A 23,207-nucleotide genomic window follows, 5' to 3' on the forward strand; every position below is an offset into this window, starting at 1 on the left:
GGTTTCTTTAAAAAGTTTGTAGGCACTTCATTCTTGTGACTATTTTTTTTAATTTCTGTTTAACTAGCTTCCTCATTTATGTATAGTTGCCCTTACTGAAATTTAATGCTACTGTAGTAGGTTTCTTTGGTATTTTCCCGCCCCCAGGGATGTTAAATTTAATTATATTATGGTCACTATTACCAAGCGGTTTAGCTATATTTACCTCTCTTGGACCAGATCCTGTGCTCCAATTAGGACTCAATCAAGAATTGCCTCTTGTCTTCTGGGTTCCAGGACTAGCTGCTCCAAGCAGCAGTCATAAATGGTGTCTAGTAACTTTATTTGTGCAGCCTGTCCTGAGGTGACATGTACCCCGTCAATATGGGGATAGTTGAACTCCTCTATTAACTATTATTATTATTGAGTTTTCTATTTTTATAGCCTCTCTAATCTCCTTGAGCATTTCACAATCACTGTTGTTATCATCCTATCAGGTGGTCGGTAATATATTCTTACTGCTATACTCTTATTATTCAAGCATGGACTTTCTATCCAGAGCAATTCTGGTATAATTTGATTCATTTAAATTTGGTTTTACTAAATTTGACTCTATGCTTTCTTTCATATAGAGACCATGACCTACTCTGTCACTCCTGTATATTTTATACTCTGATATTACAGTGTCCCATTGATTGACATCATTCCATCAAGGTTCTGTGATGCCTGTTATATCAATATGCTCATTTAATAGCAGGCACTCCACTTCACCCTTCTTAGTATTTAAACTTTTAGCATTTGTATACAAGCACTTATTCAATGTATCACGTCTTAGTTGGTTGCCTTCCTGGGAAGTAATTTGAATGGGACTCTTTCTTTTAACTGTTTCTCTTCAGTTCCTACCTGTACTTTATCAACTTCTACATCCTAGTAGAGAGGAGAGGATAGAGAATCCTGCTTAATAGATCCTCCCCTATGCAATGTCTCTGTCCAAACCATGTGCTCCTCTGCGCCATTCTGCTTTCCCCCCAGCCCTTAGTTTAAAAACTCCTCTCTGGCCTTTTTAATTTTCATGCCAGCAGTCTCATTCCATTTTGGTTTAGATGGAGCCCATCCTTCCTGCATAGGCTCCTCCTTTCCCAAAAGGTTTCCTAGGTCCTAATAAACCTAAAACCCTCCTCCCTACACCACTGTTCCATCCATGCATTGAGACCTTGCAGTTCTGCCTGTCTAACTTGCATTGCATGTGGAACTAGAAGCATTTCAGAGGATGTTACCATGGAGGTTCTGGACTTTATTCTCTTACAAACAGCTTAAATTTGGCCTCCAGGACCCATCTCCTACTTTTTCTTATGTCATAGGTACTTACACGTACCACAACCACTGGCTCCTCCCCAGCACTGCACATAAGTCAGCAAGACTGAAGAATGGATCCTCATGGAAATCTGTGGCTCTTGGGTAATTCCTACAGAAGGTCTGTCCTGTTGCATTGGGAGGCAGAGTTGTAGGATATATCTTTGGGGTATGGTCAGTGTAACATGCTGGGGTTCTAGAGCCTGAGCCCAAGCAGTCAGGATTCAACATGCATTCCTGAGCCTCTGCTATCCCACCAAACTATATCCCTCCGGAAACCTGACCCTTGTGCTCCCATTCCACTCATGTCCCTCCAGAACGTTGCCAAGCTCTTCCTCCTGTCTAAGCTCAACTCCATACCCAGCTCTGAGCACACCCCTGTCCACTTTGACAAGGGAAAGAAAAATTGCAGGGACTGAGTTAATGATGACATTTCCTCATTGAATGAAGCATCTTGGACAGGGGATGATGCTGAGCTAAGGGCAAACACTCTATGCAGTAATCCTGTAACTGACCACTCCCCACAAAACCTACAGAGTCCCAACCAGGCAGTGGTTGCAATGAAACACCTGCTGTCTCTTTGGTTTGCTGCACTCATCCTTTCCCACCTACACACCAGCCAGCTTTGGGTTTGTGCTTTTTTCATTCCCTCTGCACCAAACAGACAGAACCCGCCTTACTGGAAGTGGGCAATTTAGCCGGGATGAGGAGGGCATCCCTTAGCATTTTTCACAATTGCTATGAACTCTTTAGTTTCCACCCAGACAGCAACCAGATACACACAGAGGATGGGACCTCCATTTAAGGGCTCATCCAAAGTTGCAGAAGTTCGACACGTTTTGTTGAAAGGTTTTGTTTGTGCTTTTTCAAACATGGCTATTTCCCTCCCCTGGAAAGTAAGTGTATAAATTAGACTCAGTAGGATTAGCTACAATTTAAACAGTAGTAAGAATAAAGGGCTGGAATTTACACATACGGACACACAGTACAGTTTAGCCAAGAGCAGAAGAAAATTCTGCAAAAGTTCATTGAACTCAAAAGTAAATTCAACCATATTTGCAGCTGCTTTGCATTTTCTTTCTGCAAATATTTGAGTACTTGAGCTTTACTAGTGCCAATACTAGTGAAAGAATTAATTCTATGCTTAAGTAATCAGTGACTTTAGAATAGCATGTTCTATTCTAAGATTAATTCATAAGTCAACTGTGTTATTTAGTAACATGTATCCAAATGGAAAGCACACCACCATGTGACTTATGTAACTAACCAAGAGCACAAAATTAAAATATTCAATATTTGCCCATTGTTAGTGGAGTAAATACATTTGAGAATTTCTGAACTGCTTGTATTTCACAGACAGAAAAGGAAATTTGAAAACCCATCTGAAAACTGGCTTTAACAGTATTGCCAACTCTGGTGATTTTTATTATGAGTCTTATGATATTTGTATTTTTCTTAAAGCCCTACCTCCTGGAGTCATGTGATTATGAGAATTTCAGCTCTGTTTTTTGTTTGTTTGTTTTAAAGGAGGAAGTTTCTAGCTTTCATTATTGTGAAGAAAGCTTTAGGATTCATGTTTTCAAGCCTAAAGTAAAAATGCAAATAAAAAGACCCAAAAATATATTATTTTTAAAATCCTGAGATTTTTAGAAAAAGAAAAAGACAATTCCATGATTCTGGGGGCCTAACATGATTTTTTAATGCTTGGGGCCAGCGGTAGTGCTTAGACTCGTTCACAATTTCAGTGTTATCTTCACAAGTATGAGGACTAAAATATTTTTTTTTTAAATGAAAGCTTAGATTCTGGCACATGGCCATGTGGCAAAAGATAAGTTCCATAGCATCACGAAATACACAGGGCCTTGCTTAGGGTGCACTGATCAGGGTCCCTTCAAAACAGTAGCTGAGACAGTAATCAGCCTTATCTAGTTAAAGTGAGCCTGCAATCATCAGATTTTGAATATTCTCCACATTTTGGCACAAAACCCAACACCACAGCATTGACTAAATGTTGTATTAGAACATCTGTCTAAGAACTAAGGTTCCCCTAGACACACTTTCAGGGAGAAGGAGATGAGGGATATGTCCAAGTAATTCATTTTTAAATGTTAGCTGAATCAGAGCAGCCCTAACGTGGGAATTTCAGACACAGTTAAGTGAGGGATATAAATAAGACCGTTTTGATGTCTAAAATAAATGTGAGGGTTACTTTAAATTGTCGCCTGCTTGATTTAATCTCCAGTTAGGTGTCTCCAGGAGTAATTTTAGAAGTGTCTGATGAGGCAGAATTGGTATGAGGGTTATTTGTGGGATAGTAGAGAAGAGGCCAAGGAGGAATCATAGGCACAAGTCAGACTACAAGTTCAAATGAACCAGCCAACTTTTAACTTACACACCCTACTTTTGCCAAAAGTGTTGCACTTGGGAAGCGGAGGAGAGGAGTAGCTTCCTTGCTAGTCCAAGTCAAACCTATTTTTCAACTAGATCTGGCTCTGCACACTCTCCTTATGCAACATTTGCACAACTCAAGGTGGATAATTTTGGGGGGCTGCAGGTTTTATAGGGCATAATTCATGGAAATAGGTTGTCTGGAGAAGCTTTTGTTTAAATTGTGAGACAGTTGTGCATCTGCAGAAAGACGATGCTAGAGATTTTGGGGAAGCATTCTAAGGCCTGGTCTACACTAGGCGTTTATGTCGAAGTTAGCGCCGTTACATCGAATTAACCCTGCACCCGTCCACACTGCAATGCTATTTAGTTCGACATAGAGGTCTCTTTAATTCGACTTCTGTACTCCTCCCTGACAAGGGGAGTAGCGCTAAATTCGACATGGCCATGTCGAATTAGGCTAGGTGTGGATGGAAATCGACGCTAATAGCTCCGGGAGCTATCCCACAGTGCACCACTCTGTTGACGCTCTGGACAGCAGTGCGAGCTCGTATGCTCTGACCAGCCACACAGGAAAAGCCCCGGGAAAATTTGAATTGGAATTCCTTTTCCTGTCTGGCCAGTTTGAATCTCATTTCCTGTCTGGACATCGTGGCGAGCACAGCAGCACTGGCAACGATGCAGAGCTCTCCAGCAGTGATGGCCGTGCAGTCTGTGAATAGAAAGAGGGCCCCAGCATGGACTGATCGGGAAGTCTTGGATCTCATCGCTGTGTGGGGCGATGAGTACGTGCTTTCCGAGCTGCGATCCAAAAGAAGGAATGCAAAGATCTACGAGAAGATCTCTAAAGACATGTCAGAGAGAGGATACAGCCGGGATGCAACGCAGTGCCGCGTGAAAATCAAGGAGCTGAGACAAGGCTACCAGAAGACCAAAGAGGCAAACGGACGCTCCGGATCCCATCCCCAGACATCCCGTTTCTACGAGGCACTGCATTCCATCCTCGGTGCGGCCGCCACCACTACCCCACCAGTGACCGTGGACTCTGAGGATGGGATAGTGTCCACGGCCGGTTCCTCGGACATGTTAGGGGACGGGGAAGATGAGGAAGGAGATGAGGAGGGCGAGGCAGTCGGCAGCGCTCACAACGCTGATTTCCGCGACAGCCAGGATCTCTTCATCACCCTTACAGAGATCCCCTACGAAGCGTCCCCAGCCGTTACCCCGGACACAGAATCTGGGGAAGGATCAGCCAGTAAGTGTTGTAAACATCTAAACATTTATTTTTAACAGAACAGGAATATTAACAATTAAAAGAATGGGTTGTTCATGATTAGTGTGCCCTAGGCGCTTAACGGTTTACTCATGGGCAGTGCAAGTTTTGAAAAAAAATCTAGCAATGTCCGGTTTTCAGTGATTGTCCTGCACAAGCTGCTCTACTGTTTATTCCCTGCTACTGCAGCTACAGTAAAATGCGGTCTATATGTCCGGGGATAGAGCAGTAATCCTCCTGGGACATCTCGATGAAGCTCTCCTGGAGGTAATTTGAAAGCCGTTGCATGAGGTTCCTGGGGAGAGCGGCCTTATTGGGTCCTCCGAAGTACAACACGTTGCCGTGCCACGAGACTATCAAGTACTCGGGAATCATTGCTCTGCACAGCAGGGCGGCATACGGCCCTGGTCTTTGGAGGCTTTCCCGGAGCATTCTCTCTCTCTCACTCTCAGAGATCCTCATCAGGGTGATGTCGCCCATGGTGACCTGCTTTGAATTAGGTAGGGGAATGTTAGTGTTGGGACTGCTTTCCCGTTCCTTTACAGAACTGTAACCGCTGGTTTGTAGCCACGTGGTGGAGGCGGGAGAGGGGCAGCCGAAAGGGATCATTCCCGGGGACAGCCGCGAGGGGGTGGGACAGGGGCAGAGTTCCCGCTTGCCGGATTGCTGGCAGCAGGAACTGACATTGCTTTAAATGTGAAATGAGGCCAGTGGTAATATAAAAGTTTTAAACTGCCACAAGTGTACGGCTTACCATGTCTGCCTGCAACAGAAATTCCATTGTCCTGCCCCGCTTCTCAAATGTGCTGTGCACTGAATGCGAAGGCCGAGAATTCGACCTTGTGCTGAGTGCGCATGTGATAGGTGCTGTGCATGGTCTTGTTCACAGAGAAAGACTATGTTCTTTGTTCACAACTACATTTATCTTTCAGAGGAATTCACTCCCTTTTTCCCATTTCCACAGCCCCATCTGCGACTGTCTCACAACCTAGCCTGGCATCACACTCCCAGAGGCTAGCGCGGATTAGGCGTAGGAAGAAGAGGACACGGGAGGACATGTTCTCTGAGCTTATGGCCTGTTCCCAAGCCCAGGCAGCACAGCAGACGCAGTGGCGGGAGAACTTGACCCGAATGCACCAAGCCAACATGGATCGGGAGGAGAGGTGGCGGCAGGAAGACCAGCAGGCGACTCAAACGCTGCTTGGACTACTGAGGGAGCAAACGGACACGCTCCGGCGCCTTGTGGATGTTCTGCAGGAACGGAGGCAGGAGGACAGAGCCCCGCTACAGTCCATCTGTAACCGCCCTCCCCCGCCACCAAGTCCCATACCCACCTCACCCAAAGTGCAAAGAAGGAGAGGCGGCAGAGTCCCTGCTAACTCTCACTCCACCCCTGCAGAGAGCTCTAGTAGCAGAAGGCTCTCATTTCCCAAAATTTGAAAAGTTCTTTCCTTCCTGCCTGACACAAGCCCCCGTCCAAGTTTCACCTCCCAATGCCATGTGTAGTTGATAATAAAAAATACGTTTCTGTTAACTACTGTTTCAATCATGTTCTTTTGGAGGAGGAGGGGAAAGGGGGTTGGTAATTGGACAGGACAGTCACCTTTGGCAGGGTACATATCGGGGGCAGGCACAGCAGCAGGGCACATACACAGTGCAGTGATGCAGTGACTAGTTACCCTGGTTAGTCTGGGAGGTTGTTTTCATGTTATGTGGTGGGGGGTGGGTTGCTCTGTGACTTTGTGGGGGGGGAGGGCAGTTACAGATCTTAAGCGCCGGTCCTTAGGCAGGATCACAGAGCCACACAGCAGGGGATCTGTAACCGTCCTCCCCCTGCCACAAAGTCACATAGACCCCCCATACACACAGTCCCGATCAGGAGGGGGACAGGCTCTGTTGAAACAACCATCCCACCGCAGCAGAGCCTGTCAATCCTTGAGTTTAGAAGCTGCATTCGCGTCACTACACTACACCCGCTCCGCACCACAGTCTGCGTCCCAGTTTTAAAAAATTCCTGCGAAAACAGTATTAAAGAAAATGGTGTGCTTTAACAAAGTAGAACTATTTTTATTTCGAAACGTGTGTTGGAAGGGGGGGTGAATGGGGTATGTAACTGGATAGGATAGTCAACATTAACTGGGTAAAGAAACGGGGGCAGGTTTAGCTTCTCAGTACACAAACTTTAAAGTCACAGGTTACCCTGCTCACTCAGGAACTTTGCTTTCAAAGCCTCCCGGATGCACAGCGCTTCCCGCTGGTCTCTTCTAATCGCCCAGCTGTCTGGCTGTGAGTAACTATTTTCCTCAACCTCCCACCCGGCCATAAAGGTCTCCCCCTTGCTCTCACAGAGATTGTGGAGCACACAGCAAGCTGCTATAACAATGGGGATATTGGTTTCGCTGAGATCACAGCGAGTCAGTAAGCTTCTCCATCTCCCCTTGAGACGGCCAAAAGCACACTCCACCACCATTCTGCACTTGCTCAGCCGGTAGTTGAAGAGTTCTTTTTCAGTGTCCAGGGCGCCAGTATAGGGCTTCATGAGCCAGGGCATTAGCGGGTAGGCTGGGTCCCCGAGGATGACTATAGGCATCTCCACATCCCCAACAGTTATTTTGTGGTCCGGGAAGTAAATACCTTGTTGCAGCCGTCTAAACAGACCAGAGTTCCTGAAAACACGAGCGTCATGAACCTTGCCCGGCCATCCCACGTAGATGTTGGTAAAACGTCCCCTGTGGTCCACCAGTGCTTGCAGCACCATGGAAAAGTAGCCCTTTCGGTTAATGTACTGGGTGGCCTGGTGGTCCGGTGCCAGGATAGGGATGTGAGTTCCATCTATGGCCCCACCGCAGTTTGGGAATCCCATCGCTGCGAAGCCATCTATGATCGCCTCCATGTTTCCCAGGGTCACTACCTTTGGCAGCAGTACATCAATGATTGCCTTCGCTACTTGCATCACAACAACCCCCACGGTAGATTTGCCCACCCCAAACTGGTTCGCGACTGACCAGTAGCTATCTGGCGTTGCAAGCTTCCAGAGGGCTATAGCCACTCGCTTCTGTACACTCAGTGCAGCTCGCAAGCGGGTGTCACTGCGCTTCAGGGCAGGGGACAGCAACTCACAAAGTTCCAGGAAAGTTCCCTTCCGCATGCGAAAGTTTCGCAGCCACTGGGATTCATCCCAGACCTGCAGCACTATGCGGTCCCACCACTCAGTGCTTGTTTCCCGTGCCCAGAATCGCCGTTCCACAGCATCAACATGACCCATTGCCACCGTGATGTCCTCGGCGCTGGGTCCCCTGCTTTCTGAGAGGTCTGTGCTACTCTCAGACTTCAGGACATCACCGCGGTGCCGTAGCCTCCTCGCCTGACTTTTCTGCATCTGCCTCAGGGAAACCTGTATGATAAGCTGCGAGGCGTTGAGAGCGGCCACAACTGCAGCGATGGTCGCAGCGTGCTCCATGCTCGCAGTGCTGTGGCGTCCGCGCTGTCAATGACTGGAAAAGTGCGCAAACTGATTTCCCGCCGGTGCTTTCAGGGAGGGAGGGCGGGAGTGATGGATGGATGACGACAGTTACCCAAAAGCACCCTCGATTCATTTTGTTACCCAGAAGGCATTGCCGGCTACACCCAGAATTCCAATGGGCAGAGGGGACTGCGGGAACTGTGGGATAGCTGACCACAGCGCACCGCTTCGAATGTCGACGCTTTCACCGTTAGTGTGGACGCACAAAGTCGAATTACTGTCCTTAGTGTGGACACACACGTTCGACTTTGCAATATCGATTCCAAAAATTCGATGCAAGTAAAATCGAACTACTCTCGTAGTGTAGACAAGGCCTAAGTTTTCACTTCGTGAATAAGCATTATTCACTTGTCTGTTCCCTTCACAAACCTATTTACTTTTCCTTCTCTTTATCCTTCAAGAATGCATGTGAAGTCTGGGATATTGCACCGAACTGAGAAAGTAGTGCAACATCACAATGGAAACAATCTTCAATTTTTTTCCCCATAGAATCCATAATTTTTCAGAGTGTGTGATGGTTGAAGAACTCTTGTATATGAATAAAAAGAGCATAATGCATTAAGCAGATCTCTATTGGAACCCACTATGAAACTTCTTTATATCAAATTGACTTTTGCAGGCATTTTTCCTGGAATAGTAGCCTCCATATAAATATAATCCATTAACTTCTTTACCTGTTCAAATAGTCTTATACTGCATAAATTAGCTATTTAAATTAAACTGCTGCTGCCAATCACTTCAGATTTTAAGCAAACAGCAGAAGTACAGTTCGGTAAATCAAAAGTGTTAAAAAAAAAAATCATCCCAACTAATACTTTTTATACTAAACTCCATGTCAGTCTGAAAGCATAACATTTCTTATTTGTTCAATTGATTTTCAGGTGCTTTTTCAGTCCTAAAAAGTATCTGCACTTTCAACCTAAAAATCATTTTTTAGAGAGGTTACTAGCATTTTCTCTGTGGGGTTTTAATTGTGTACAGTATAAACAACAGATTCTGGAATCTTGCAGTCCGTGAGCCCACTTTGTATATAATCATGTTTTAATTGGCTATGTTTGTAAACTGGGTGAAACTAGATAAGACCCTAACTATGATTTTTTTCAATCAACAGGGAACTGTCTGGTTAGAGGCTAAGCTTCATATGCTTTTAAAATATACTACAAAAAACACTGCTTATTGGTCTATCAGACATAATTCCATTAGAGAGAGAGGCCTAATGGTTCCTGCAGACTTTATTCAGAGAAAACTCATTGACTTCAGAGAGTTTTGCATGAATTAAGACTGCAGGATCAAGAGCAGTGACTTACATCAATCATTTGGCAAAAGCAGGATGGGTAAGTTAAAAGCTGGTTTCATTTGAGCTTATACTACGCTTCATATAAAACCTTTCCTTTCCCAAATGTGATGGTATTAAGATTCAGTGGGTAGATTCAACCCATTATAAGTCTGCTTCAGAGCTGCTACATCACATTTGAATCTAGATCTGGATCCTAGGTTTTGATTTGAACCCAACTCTAATAAAGTATAATCATCAATCGTGTTCATCAGAGAATTTGGTTGAAATCAATCTGATATGCAATGACACTAGTACCACCTATTTATCTCTGTCCAAAAGGGTGGTAAAGAAACTCTAGATATAACTATATTTACAGAATATAAAACAAAAACAAACAAAAAACCCACCCACAATGCCTAAACAGCACCACAAAGGTGTACATACTTCGTATGAATAGTGATATTTTTAAAAATTAAAAATATTCTTTCAAGATTTGCAATGGATAGGCTTACTTAGATTTTAAAATGATTCCCCCATAGTTCTGAGAAGCACTGTACCCCTCACCCCCAACTTCTATTGACTGTAGCCCTGACTAAGCAAAGCATTTAAGCACATGAGCAGTCTCCTAGAAGTGAATGGGACTACTCAAGTACTTGAGAGTTCATCAACCAGGGCCTTTATTGACTCCTGAGGGTGCTCAATATTTATGGATCAGGTCCCCACTGAATAACTTACCTTTCCTACACTTAGCCTTAGATGGAGTTTACCACCAGCTTTGGGCTGCATTCCCAAGCAACCCGACTCCAAGAAGACCCGGTCCCGGCGTGCCGGGGGCCGCTACCGGCCTCACACCGTCCACGGGCACCTCTTAACGGTTTCACGCCCTCTTGAACTCTTGGGGGCCGCTACCGGCCTCACACCGTCCACGGGCACCTCTTAACGGTTTCACGCCCTCTTGAACTCAAGAGTTCAAGAGGGCGTGAAACCGTTAAGAGGTGCCCGTGGATGGTGTGAGGCCGGTAGCGGCCCCCGGCGCGCCGGGACCGGGTCTTCTTGGAGTCGGGTTGCTTGGGAATGCAGCCCAAAGCTGGTGGTAAACTCCATCTAAGGCTAAATACTGGCACGAGACCGATCGTCAACAAGTACCGTAAGGGAAAGTTGAAAAGAACTTTGAAGAGAGAGTTCAAGAGGGCGTGAAACCGTTAAGAGGTGCCCGTGGACGGTGTGAGGCCGGTAGCGGCCCCTGGCGCACCGGGACCGGGTCTTCTTGGAGTCGGGTTGCTTGGGAATGCAGCCCAAAGCTGGTGGTAAACTCCATCTAAGGCTAAATACTGGCACGAGACCGATAGTCAACAAGTACCGTAAGGGAAAGTTGAAAAGAACTTTCCTACACTGGCTCTGAACCAAAACTCACTAAATGAGGACTACACTGCAAGCCCCCTGCACCAGCCGGTTCAGAGGGGAACTCCAGAAGCAGTACCTTGGCTTCAGGGGTTCCACACATACATTTCCTAACTCAGTCCTGACATATATTACATCACCACACGTTCATGCTGGCTTTGCATTAGATGGATTTAGGAGGGAGGCCATTAAGTGAATTAGCCCTAATTACTTCAATACAACATGGGCAAGAGCAATAGGATTATTTTTCTTCCCATTTTAAAGAGGGGCAAAGAGAAAAAAAATAAAAAGTTACTTGGTCAAGCCATATAATAACTGAGTATCAGCGCTGAGAACAGAACCCTGAAATCAACTCCTATTCGTCTGCACTAACCATTCTCCAACACTACTTAACGTTCATTGGCTATAAATGATATGAGAATAGCAACAGGAGTGCTCTTCAAGACACACGGTTGAATGACAGCTTACATATTTGCTCTTGGGACCTATTGCAAGTGGATTACTGATCATTAAATTAAGGATGCCATCCATTCTGATGTATTTAGAAAAATAGGTACATGCCGTAGAAACAAAAACAACAAGGAGTCTGGTGGCACCTTAAAGACTAAGGGATTTATTTGGGCATAAGCTTTTGGGGGTAAAAACCTCACTTCTTCAGATGCATAGAGTAAAAGTTACAGATGCAGGCATTATATACTGACACATGGAGAGCATGGAGTTACTTCGCAAGTGGTGAACCAGTGTTGACAGGGCCAATTCAATCAGGGTGGATGTAGTCCACTCCCAATAATAGATGAGGAGGGGTCAATTCCAGGAGAGGAAAAGCTGCTTCTGTAATGAGCCAGCCACTCCCAGTCCCTATTCAAGCCCAGATTAATGGTGTTAAATTTGCAAATGAAGTTTAGTTCTGCTGTTTCTCTTTGAAGTCTGTTTCTGAAGTTTTTTTGTTCAATGATAGTGACTTTTAAATCTGTAATAGAATGACCAGGGAGATTGAAGTGTTCACTTACTGGCTTTTGTATGTTACCATTCCTGATGTCCGATTTGTTCCATTTATTCTTTTGCGGAGGGACTGTCCGGTTTGGCCAATGTACATGGCAGAGGGGCATTGCTGGCACATGATGGCATATATAACATTAGTAGATGTGCAGGTGAATGAGCCCTTGATGGTGTGGCTGATGTGGTTGGGTCCTCTGATGGTGTCGCCAGAGTAGATATGGGGACAGAGTAGGCAATGAGGTTTGCTACAGGGATTGGTTCCTGGGTTGGTGTTTCTGTGGTGTGGTGTGTAGTTGCTGGTGAGTATTTGTTTCAGGTTGGGGGGTTGTCTGTAAGCGAGGACTGACCTGCCTCCCAAGGTCTGTGAGAGACATTAATGGAGATATCCCATCTCCTAGAACTGGAAGGGACCTTGAAAGGTCATCGAGTCCAGCCCCCTGCCTTCACTAGCAGGACTAAGTACTGATTTTGCCCCAGATCCCTAAGTGGCCCCCTCAGGGATTGAACTAACAACCCTGGGTTTAGCAGGCCAATGCTCAAACCACTGAGCTATCCCTCCCCGTGAGGGATCATTTTCCAGGATAGGTTGTAGATCATGGATAATGCACTGGAGAGGTTTTAGTTGGTGGGGGTGTATGTGATGGCCAGTGGTGTTCTGTTATTGTCCTTGTTGGGCCTGTCCTGTAGTAGGTGATTCCTGGGTACCCGTCTTGCTCTGTCAATCTGTTTCCTCACTTCCCCAGGTGGGTATTGTAGTTACTGCAGCAGAAACAGGCTCATTAAAATTAGTATGTCTTGATTACCCCTAAGGTTTTCCCCAAATTTGTTTAATCTATAAAGTATATTGGCCAGATTCTCAGTAGCTAAGTATCTAGCCCAATGTTTCTAAGAATCCAGTGGATACATTACTTTAAATTAAAAGAAGTTTAAAAAAAAATAAGCCTACCACCTTATCATAGCATCAGTTATATCCAAAAGACACCACTGAGCTTCAAAGACTGTTCTTTTTTAAGTGCCTTCAACATATTTCATGTTTTTTGTCAGTCAGATCTCTGTTATGTTTTAAATCATGCAGAAAATTGCAGCCTCATGAAAAGAAGAAAACAATGGGGTCTAAATTAAAGTTAAATCATATCCATGACCTCATTAGCATAGCAATGGATTTTTTAAAGCCACTAGCTATCTCTGCATTGCATATTTGTGAAGTTTCAGACATCAGAAGAGACTCCCCCCCCCCCCGCCTCCCCCTTGCAGGGGCTGGACCAGGAAAATGGTCTGTTATTTCTTTGCTTTACATTTTACTTACCCAGAATTGGGAAAACAAAAATGGGTTCATAGCTGATCTTGCCCTGCCCAGCCTCTTCATTCTCATAGCAGCCATCCATTACATAATGAGGGAGAGAAAGTTAGTGGCTAGCTTACAATCTTTCACACAGCAGAATTTTTTGTGCTTTGATAAAGTTATTACATTTATAAAAATATATAAACTTCATACCCGACATTGAGCATTCATAATGACTTGACACCACCTCAGATTTTGACTAGGAACCTAACACAAAGAGTAAAGGCTTTTAAGAGAGCCAAACAGCTACTCTAGGCTCAGACAAACTGGAGAACATCTGGTACAGAACTGAGCAAATAGCTTGCATGGGAACGAAAAACACACCCATAGGCCCCATCCTAACTCAACTGGGACTGCTCAGGTGTTTAAAGTTAAGCAGGTGCATGAACGTTTGCAAGATCAGGGCAATAAGAGCCCATCCTCAGCTACTGCTGATAACTTTGAATTAGGCTGAAGCTGTTCTGATTTACGATGCAAATACAACTCAGAGAGAGCAGCAGACTCTTCTAATACCTTAAAGCAGGCATCATTACACCAAGAGAAACTCCCAGAATTCTTGCTCTAAAAAGGACTACAGCTCCCAGCATGTCACAGATAGAGCTTGCTGTTAACCCCTTTAACTTATTTACAGCAATAATATTTGAGACAATTAGCTAGTGTTTGCAGTAATTGTATAAACTCATTCAGCGTGAAGCATGTCAGTAAGGGCAACCAAAAAAACAAACAAACCCAGTTCTTCTTGGCCTCAGTATTGCAGCTGAAGCAGTTTAAGAAAGCAGAAGGGGATGAGGGGAGGTAGTAGCAGTTGTCATTCTTAAACACACATTTCTATTTCAGCATAAGGTCTGGCAGTGGTTTTGCCAGGAAACTCATAGAAAAGACCAACTCCATGTTTATGAAGAAACACCATTGGCAATACAAAACTCCTTTTTAAAAAATATGGGTAGTTGGCTTCTGTAGGCGTGAGTTAAGGAAAGAGGATTGTGTGGTTAAGGCACTGCAGTAGGATGTAGGAGAGCGGTTTTCAACTCCTGGCTCTGCTGCGGACTTTGTGTGGCTATGGGCAAGTCACTTAACCTCTCCTGCCTGAATCCTCAAAGGCAGTTTAGGCACCTAATTCCCATTGAAATCAATAGTCATTAGCAGGGCCGGCTCCAGGGTTTTGGCCGTCCCAAGCAGCCAAAAAAAAAAAAAAAGTCGCGATCTGTGGTGGCAATTTGGCGGGAGGTCCTTCGCTCCAAGCCAGAGTGAGGGACCATCGCCAAATTGCCGCCAAATAGCTGGACATGCCGCCCCTCTCTGGAGTGGCCGCCCCAAGCACCTGCTTGACAAGCTGGTGCCTGGAGCCTTCCCTGGTCATTAGACCTCTGGGGATCTTGGCCTGTCTTGGTTCCTGCCTGGAAAAGGAGGATGATAGTTCCCCATCTCACTGGGATGATGTGAGAATAAATTCATTAATGTATGTGAGATACTGAGTTACTAAGGTATTTATATGGCCCCCCATCACCAAACAACATGTCTTGGGGAAAAATATGCACTATGTTATTTTCAGCACATCATATTAACCTGTACTGTAACTCTAGGCCCTGTCCTATCTCTAAGGCACTAACCAGATCTTGGTAATATTCCTGGACAGGAGAATAAGCAGCACACAATGTGATCTTTCATATATATTTTTTCCCCCACTATTGGGATAGCTTAGACTTGCCTCCAGGTAAAAAAATATTTTTTAAAATTTCACTGTAAACAAATATGGGTTTAGCTTAGGAGGAAACGATTCTCACCGATTCAAACTTCTTTTTCTGAAATCAAAAAACGTTTGGGGAAAAAAAGGTTGTGATGCTCATATACCTGGAATTCCACTGTACTCATCCATCCCTACAATACATGTCTTTAGCAAACTTAACGTAATGAAAATGAGGTCACGTGTGTATCAGGGCCCCTGTATCACTCATGCAAGAGGTCTATACAATTAAAATATGTTAATGATACACAATACAATTTTCATAATATTGGTTTTAAAATGCTGTCCTTTATTGAGAGGAAATATTCCTCAAAGCAAACATAATTGATACTATATACTTCCATCCAACCATCTGTTTCTTTGGTGTACTACGAAAGCCCTCTATGATTTTTCCTAAATATCTGATTCGCTTTATGTTTTGAAAGAGACAGGTCAGCAACTCTGAAGATGAACAGAGGAGCAATAGACTGACTTGCATACATATAGCCTAAGTGTTTGCACTAAGGAAAACAATAGCATTATGTATGAATAATACTGCCCTGGAGGCTCTTTCCTCCATCCTTCAAGTCCTTCTGCTTGAGACAGCATTCAACCAACTGCTGCAAAGTGAAGTGCTGCAGTTTATGGCAATTGTGTCGGCATACCAGATTCATTACATTGCACATGCATTAACCGTCCTCCTGCTGCGGTCAGTTTTCATGTGCCCAAGGCTGCTGACTCCCTATCTTCTGCTGCTGGCGCCTCTGCAAGCTTCTTGCTTGATGAGACAAGGGACACACTCTGGATCTTTACATGCTAAGATGAGAATCAGTCTCAATCTCTCCTGCCGCTTCTCACCACCAGAGAGAGAGAACAGCAATGGCAGAAGACCAATGAATACTCTTCACTCCTCCATTGCATCAAAGTGCTGCAAGGGGCACTGAAAAAAAAATAAAGCAGTAGAGAACGTGAACCTGTAATACTCTAGACTATAACCCTGAGATACTCGATGAGCAACCCCGAGAGACTGCAACAAATGGGGAAAGTAATGCAGTCCTTACAACAAGGACAATACAAGTCCATTAAAGGCAGAATAGATGGAGAGAGAAAACTTGCAAGCTGGTGCCTATATCGGTCCAAGAATCATTCTTTGGTGTGCAGTATGCACACCTGGTAATGCTGCCAAAGCCAGTCAGATAAAGGCTAATCTGCTAAGGACCAGTTAGAGCCACACATCTTAAAGGAAATAACTATAAGTTACACAAAAATTCAAACTTTCTGTACAGGTGTCACAATGCTTGTACAGGTGGCACTCGAGCCCTGCCACCCTAGGCAGCGAGGCCAAAGCCAAAGCCTGAGCCCCATTGCCCCAGGCAGGGGGGCCCAAGTCCAAGGGCTTCAGACCTGGGCAGAGGGCCTGTAACCTAAGCCTCATGGCCCAGATGGTTGGGCTCGGGCTTCGGCCCTGGGCCCCAACAAGTCTAATGCCAGCCCTGGAAACCCCATTAAAATGGGGTCAAAACCCACTTTAGGGTCCTGACCCACAGTTTGAGAACCATTGGGCTAATTCATCATCCTTGTTCCATCTTCTTTATCATAACTGGACATACACCCACATCTTGTACAATTGACACAGCTAACGAAGTGTCAAATTCTCCACTTTTCCTATAATGCAGAGTAATGCCATTAGACTTCAAATCGGTCAGCCCCAAGGAATTACTTGCACTTATACTGTCGTACCACTGCAGAATCTGGCTCATGAGTCCCAAAAATGCTTACCGTTTTCCAGGAGAAAGAAAAATATTTCAGGAAGCTTGAATAAGAAAGTCACTTCAGTTCCCCCCCGCGCACATACACTTTTTGTGATGCTTTTGTTTGTATTAAAAAACAAAAACAAAACCCACACATCTAAGATCCAGAAAGGTACTTTCCTTTCTAATTTCAACCCTGGGCTCAGAGAGGCCCACAGAGCACAAATAGCGATAGAGCAGAGCCCACGGGCTTCAGAAGAACTACAACTATTTTGATTTATAATAATGGGCTTGTCAGTCTAGCAGAAAAAGGTATAATATGAGCCAGTGATTGGAAGCTGAAGCTAGACAAATTTGTACTGGAAATAAGGTGTACATTTTGCATAGTAAGGATAATTAACTATTGGAACAATTTACCAAGGGTTGTGGTGGATTCTCCACCACTGACAATTTTAAAATCAGGATTGGATATTTTTCTAAAAGATCTGCTCGAGGAATTATTTTGGGGACATTCTATGATCTGTGTAATACAGGAGGGCAGACTAGATGATCACAGTGGTCCCTTCTGGCCTTGGAATTTATTAATCTGATAGTACAGACGTGGGCAAACTGTGGCCCACGGGCCACATCCGGCCCACGGGACCATCCTGCCCGGCCCCTGAGCTCCCAGCCGGGGAACCTAGTACCCAGCCCCTCCCCGGCTGTCCCCCCTCCCCTGCACCGCGTGGGTTGCACTCTGGCCCGCCACTCCCGCTGGGCAGCACAGGGAGCGGAGCTGGCTCTGGCCGGGTGTCGCGGCTGCGAGCTCCTGCTGCTGGTAACGGGGTGGGGAGCGGGGGGAAGGGTTGGGTAAGGGAGCAGGGGTCCTGGGGGGCAGTCAGGGAGGAGGGGGTGGTTGGGTGGGGCAGAGGTTCTGGGGGGGCGATCAGGGGATGGGGAACAGGGAGGGTTGGGAGTGGGAGTCCCTGGGGGACTGTCAGGGGGTGGGGATGTGGATAGGGGTTGGGAGGGCAGTCGGGGAGAGGGAACGGAGGGGTTGGATAAGGGGGTGGGATCCCAGGGGGCAGTTAGGGGTGGGGGTGTGGATAGGGGTCGGGACAATAAGGAGACAGGGAGCAGGGGGGATGGATAGGGGGTGGGGGTTCCAGGAGGGGGCGGTCAGGGAACAAGGAGCAGGGGGGGGTGGGAGTTTGAGGGGGGCAGTCAGGGGGCAGGAAGTGGGAGGGGGCAGATGGGGGCGGGGGCCAGGCTGTTTGGAGAGGCACAGCCTTCCCTACCCGGCCCTCCATACAGTTGCGCAACCCTGATGTGGCCCTCAGGCCAAAAAAAGTTTGCCCATCCCTGTGATAGTAGGAAGAAAACTCACCTATTTTAATACTAATCAGTAGAGCTCAAATATCATATTAAAAACGTGAACTTCAAGGGTCAGTTTCTGGCTTGCCCTTCTGTGTACATGAGAAAGGAAGTGCCCAAGAGGGGGCCTGAAGGTTGCAAGGGTTGCATCTCTAGGCTGGCTCCCCATAACACCCGAAAGGTGAAGTTGTAAGAGGTATGTTGCAAATCTTTCACACCCTGAGCTATGGAGGAGCAGTTTTGGGTAGCTTGTAGCGGTCTTAGATGCTTTTAAATGGACACTGCCTCATCTGCAGCATTCCTTCTTCTATGCATATTGCTCCTTGGTAGGAACGGTTTGCACAAGTAGCTGTGTGGAGGTGCACCGAGACCCACAGCCATAATAATATTTCAAGTGCAGCATTTGTTTTCACCCATGCAGGATAAAGCTCAGGATTTGATCTCCAATGTTTTCTCCTTCTATCAGAGAAGAAATTTAAAAGATTAGGACTATACTGTTTAGGAAGAAAGGCTCAGATCCTCAGTGGTACTTAGACACCTAACTCCTATTAAAAATCAATGAGAGACAGACAGACCTAGATACCTTTGAGGATCTGGGCCAAGGTGGCAAACAAGAGGGGGCATGTTAGGGGACTAGAAGAACAGTGTAAAGAAGGTCACTTGAGAGCTCCTATTTAACCTCTTTCTTAATGCTAGACCCCAGGGCAGTGCTTCATTGGTGTCGAGGCTGGCCAGGGCTGAGCCAGACACCTCTAAGTTTGGTAGTTCATAGCCCCAACACTTCTGGGCTTGCCGCATCAGTTACACGTCACTCAGCTGCCAGAGGAACTTCCCAAGCCCGAGCACCTAATTGCTTGAGCCCTGGCACCTCTTTCATTACAAACTAAGTACTGCCCACGGGATACCCACTGAAGTGGAAAGACAACAAATGTAAAGCTAATAAACGATTTTAAAAAATAATAATAAAAGAGCATGCAATTAATCCTGATGAATTCTTTGAGACTAAGAGCCTGGCAGCATTCATAACATTTACCTGCCCGAGCCAAAGCCCAGTGAAATCCATGGCAAGACTCCCTTTGGCCTTAATGCGGTTTGCATCTGGCCCTATATGAACAACAACATCCAGAATTACATTGCTATATTTGGTTTCCACAAGCTACTCTTAATATAACCTTTTATGGAGTGATGTACCCGAATATTTGGATGCTAATATCTAAACTATATTGTTAAGTTATTAACCTAAATTTGGGATATTGCAGATTATGTACCATGACTTTTAAACCAAATTTTGTCCTTTTAGCTAATTTAAGCATTATACCAGATGTACAAATATTCTTTCCTTAACCTGTGTATTAAACAGATTTAAATATTTTTATTAAAGCCAATGTTAATTACCTGACATAGCCCATCCTTCACAAAAATGAACTTGGTGATCTATTAACATTGAGCATCCTAATTACATTTAGACCTAATTAACATTCTAATATGGTATAGAGGGGTGGTCACCCCCTCCGGCCCTGAAGGGGTTAAAGCAGACCTGGAGAGGGCTGTGGCAGAGAAGCATAAATAGATTGTGATTGTATTATTAATCTATGTTCATGGTAGACGTTAAATAGAGATTTGGAAATAGCTAATCATTAGCTCTAACTCTAGGATTTACAGAACAATGTATATTTCATTTATGTATTTGAGAGACAGGGTGGGTGAGGTAATATCTTTTATTGGACTTACTTCTGGTGGTGAGACAGTCAAGCTACACAGAGCTTTTCTTCTGGGACCTGAAGCTTGTCGCGCTCTCTCCTGCAGAAGTTAGTCCATTTAGACCTAATTAACATTCTAATATGGTATAGGGGGGTGGTCACCCCCTCCAGCCCTGAAGGGGTTAAAGCAGACCTGGAGAGGGCTGTGGCAGAGACCTGATGGGGAAAGCAGCCACAGCTGTGGCCAGCTCAATTAGGGCCCAGCTGGCCATTATAAGAGGGCTGGGGCCAAGACCTAAGGAGGACACACACACTCTCTAGCTCCCTTAGCCAGAGAAGGCCCTGGCTAGCTGAGGAGGGTACCTAGGGTGAAGCAGTGTTGGGGAAGGGCAGAGGGAGCTAGGGAGCTCCAGCCTAGCCGCAAAGCTGCAGGCTGAGTTAAGGGCCCACAAAGGTACTGGGGCTGCAGAGGGGCAGCCCAGATATAGGCAGAGGCAGCTGGTCCAAGCCCCCTTGCTGATGATGAGTAGTTTATAGACTGCAGTCTGCCCCAGAGAGAGGGGGCTGGACGATGACTGGCCTTAGCCACTGAGGTAAGGTGGGGATGGGAGGTTGGGGGGTCCCCTGGGAGGGGAGACCCAGAGTGAGGGGGTGCTGTGGTGGGCAGAACCCCTGGGCAGAGGGCACTGGGGTCCAGGAGAGACACGGGGGCCAGCGGCAGGTGAGACCTCAGATGGCAGAAGGTGCTCCGGAGCTGGAAAAGAGCTAATTCCAGGGACAACCAGCAGGAGGCGCTGTGCTGATGAATTGTCGCCCCCTTCCACATATGGGACATAGCATTTGAAGGCTAGATATTTACCAGAAGTAAATACACAGCTCTCTTGGTTACACACAAGATATTGGACTTTAACCAGATACCTAAAGCAGTGCAACCCCCAGATGTGGAAGCAGTTATACTAGTATAAACATGCTTGTTGCAGTATATCTTATTCCCTTCCAGGAAGGGGAATAAATTACCCCAGGATAAGGCACCTTTATACCAATATAAACTACATCTCCACTATGAGTTGTACCAGTAACTATAATTACCTGACATAGCCCATCCTTCACAAAAATGGACTTGGTGATCTATTAACGTTGAGCATCCTAACTACATTTTAGCCATGTGTTTAAAAAAAAAAAATCATACCCTAACCAAAAGTTATCAGTACAAAAAGCTGTGTTTAGAGCAGGCCTGTTTGTAGTTCTAAGCTTCTTAGCTGGTTGGTACCTAAAGTGTATGTGAAATTCATGGAGGATAGTAGGGAAGTGGCCCAAGAGCCTGTTTGTATTTACAGGCCTTTCCAAAAGACACTTGAAAGTAACTGTTTACCAATAGTTCCATGGCTTGTCTTTGTTTTTACCATCAGGCAGAAGAATACCTTCCCAATGCAGCAACTCAAACATAAGCCAAAACCAGCTCTCAGCTATTACACTGGTGTAACTAAGAGCAGAATATGGCTGGTCCTGTGTAAAAGTAGTCATGGAAATAAAATTTGTTTCCTTTCAATGTGTAAACCAGTCAAAAGAAAAATAACTTGCCCCAGAAACGTAAGCACTTTACCAAAAAGTCAACTTCTTTACAGACCTTTCATGTGAGTAAAGGGAGTTTGGGATTTGCTAGCATGAGTAAAAAGATTCAGAGAATTAGTCAGTACACAGCACATATTTACTCTGTGCTGTAAACAACTCCTTCCAAAATTAAAATTCTTCTAGGCAAGTAGTTCAATTACCCTAAACATTGAGGCCATAAATCTTTGCTTTAAAGATCTCTGTATGCGGCTTGAGACAGTTTTCATTCAGAACTTGTTTACATAGCCAAATATACTTCAGGCTGTCTGTTTACAAATAACATGAGAACATCTCAGTCACGCCTCTTAACCTGGTGACTAGAGTGAACTTGGGGAGAATGTAGTGTCCAGGATTGGTTCTTTGGGCTCTGATCTGTCTCCATGTGACCTGACTAGGCAATGTCCTGGCTCGGCTTATAATTTGGGGCTTGATCACTTCCTACCACAGAAAAGCCCAGAGGGAAGGAAGGGGGGCTAGAAAGCTCAGTGAAGTTCACCTCAGCAGATTTCTTGGTTCTACTTCCCTCAGGTGGGAGCGGTTTTGAGGCTGGCAGAGCTGCCAGCTGCTTCCCTAGCCCAGAAAAAGGAGTCCGCCATGTGGAAGTGTCCCCAACTCTACTGGCCCACTCCTAGCCCAGTGCAATGGTCCAGGAGTCTTACTGCCATTGGCAGACTCCTCCCATGGCTGTGCAGCAGGACCTTCAGGGGTGAATCCCCAGCAGTTAGAAAGCTAGGGCAACATTAACTCCATGGAGGCGTTGGCACAAGTATCTTCTGCGATGAGTCAGCTAAGGAGCATGCTGTGGAAAGAGGCTGACCCTCAGCTCCACCTCAACCCACAAATCCCATGGCTTCTGAACACGGTGGTGCACCATAGGAGGGATTTACATGGGGGAACAGGAAGCAAGGCGGGGTGGTACAAAATCCCAGCATGGTGGGCATCTCCACACACACACTCCAGAGTGAATGGCCTGGCCTTTGGTTATGGGGCTTTTGTTCTAAGCATAAGGTTGCCACACATTGGTTTGAGATAAGTGCATTCATTCACAACATAAACTTTAGCCCCAGCAACAATATGGGAGATTATGTTGTCAGGGGTGTGGTTTGTTTGAATTAAAGAACCAGGATAAGAGAAAGCTCCTTAGATTTTTGTTTTGCTCTTTAAGCCAAAACATCCTGTACCTATGAACACATGAATTATCATCATTTATATTGCAGTAGAGTTCCCAGCCACATTCCCTCTTGCAGACCCTGGGGTAGATTCCATCCCTTGTTAAAGGGACACTTTCCAAGACCAGCAATGAAAATAATATAATAATATAGCATACACCTGATTTTCTCCCTCACAGCCCTGAATAAAGAAAAGGTAGAACAGCCATCCTCAAATAATGTCTTTATGGCATGTGAATAATAATCACTTGTTTATCACTTACACCAAAGATATAAAATGTGTGCAGTGTTGTTGTAGCCCTAATGGTCCCAGAATATTAGAGTCAAGGTGGGTGAGGTAATATATTTTATTGGACTAACTTCTGC

The 23,207-nt window shown here is 45.4% G+C and overlaps 1 protein-coding gene across 1 annotated transcript; it reads left to right on the forward strand.

Moving 5' to 3' along the window:
* Positions 1 to 4,122: 4,122 nt before the first annotated feature.
* Positions 4,123 to 6,518, forward strand: LOC135972607 (uncharacterized). Its single transcript, XM_065551181.1, has 2 exons — positions 4,123 to 4,975; positions 5,958 to 6,518. Exons 1-2 carry the CDS (start codon positions 4,399 to 4,401, stop codon positions 6,431 to 6,433), a joined length of 1,053 nt encoding a protein of 350 aa, XP_065407253.1. The 5' UTR covers positions 4,123 to 4,398; the 3' UTR covers positions 6,434 to 6,518.
* The last annotated feature ends 16,689 nt before the right edge of the window (positions 6,519 to 23,207 follow it).

The sequence above is a fragment of the Chrysemys picta genome, chromosome 7 (genome assembly GCF_011386835.1).
Source record: "Chrysemys picta bellii isolate R12L10 chromosome 7, ASM1138683v2, whole genome shotgun sequence".
NCBI lineage: Eukaryota > Metazoa > Chordata > Testudines > Emydidae > Chrysemys > Chrysemys picta.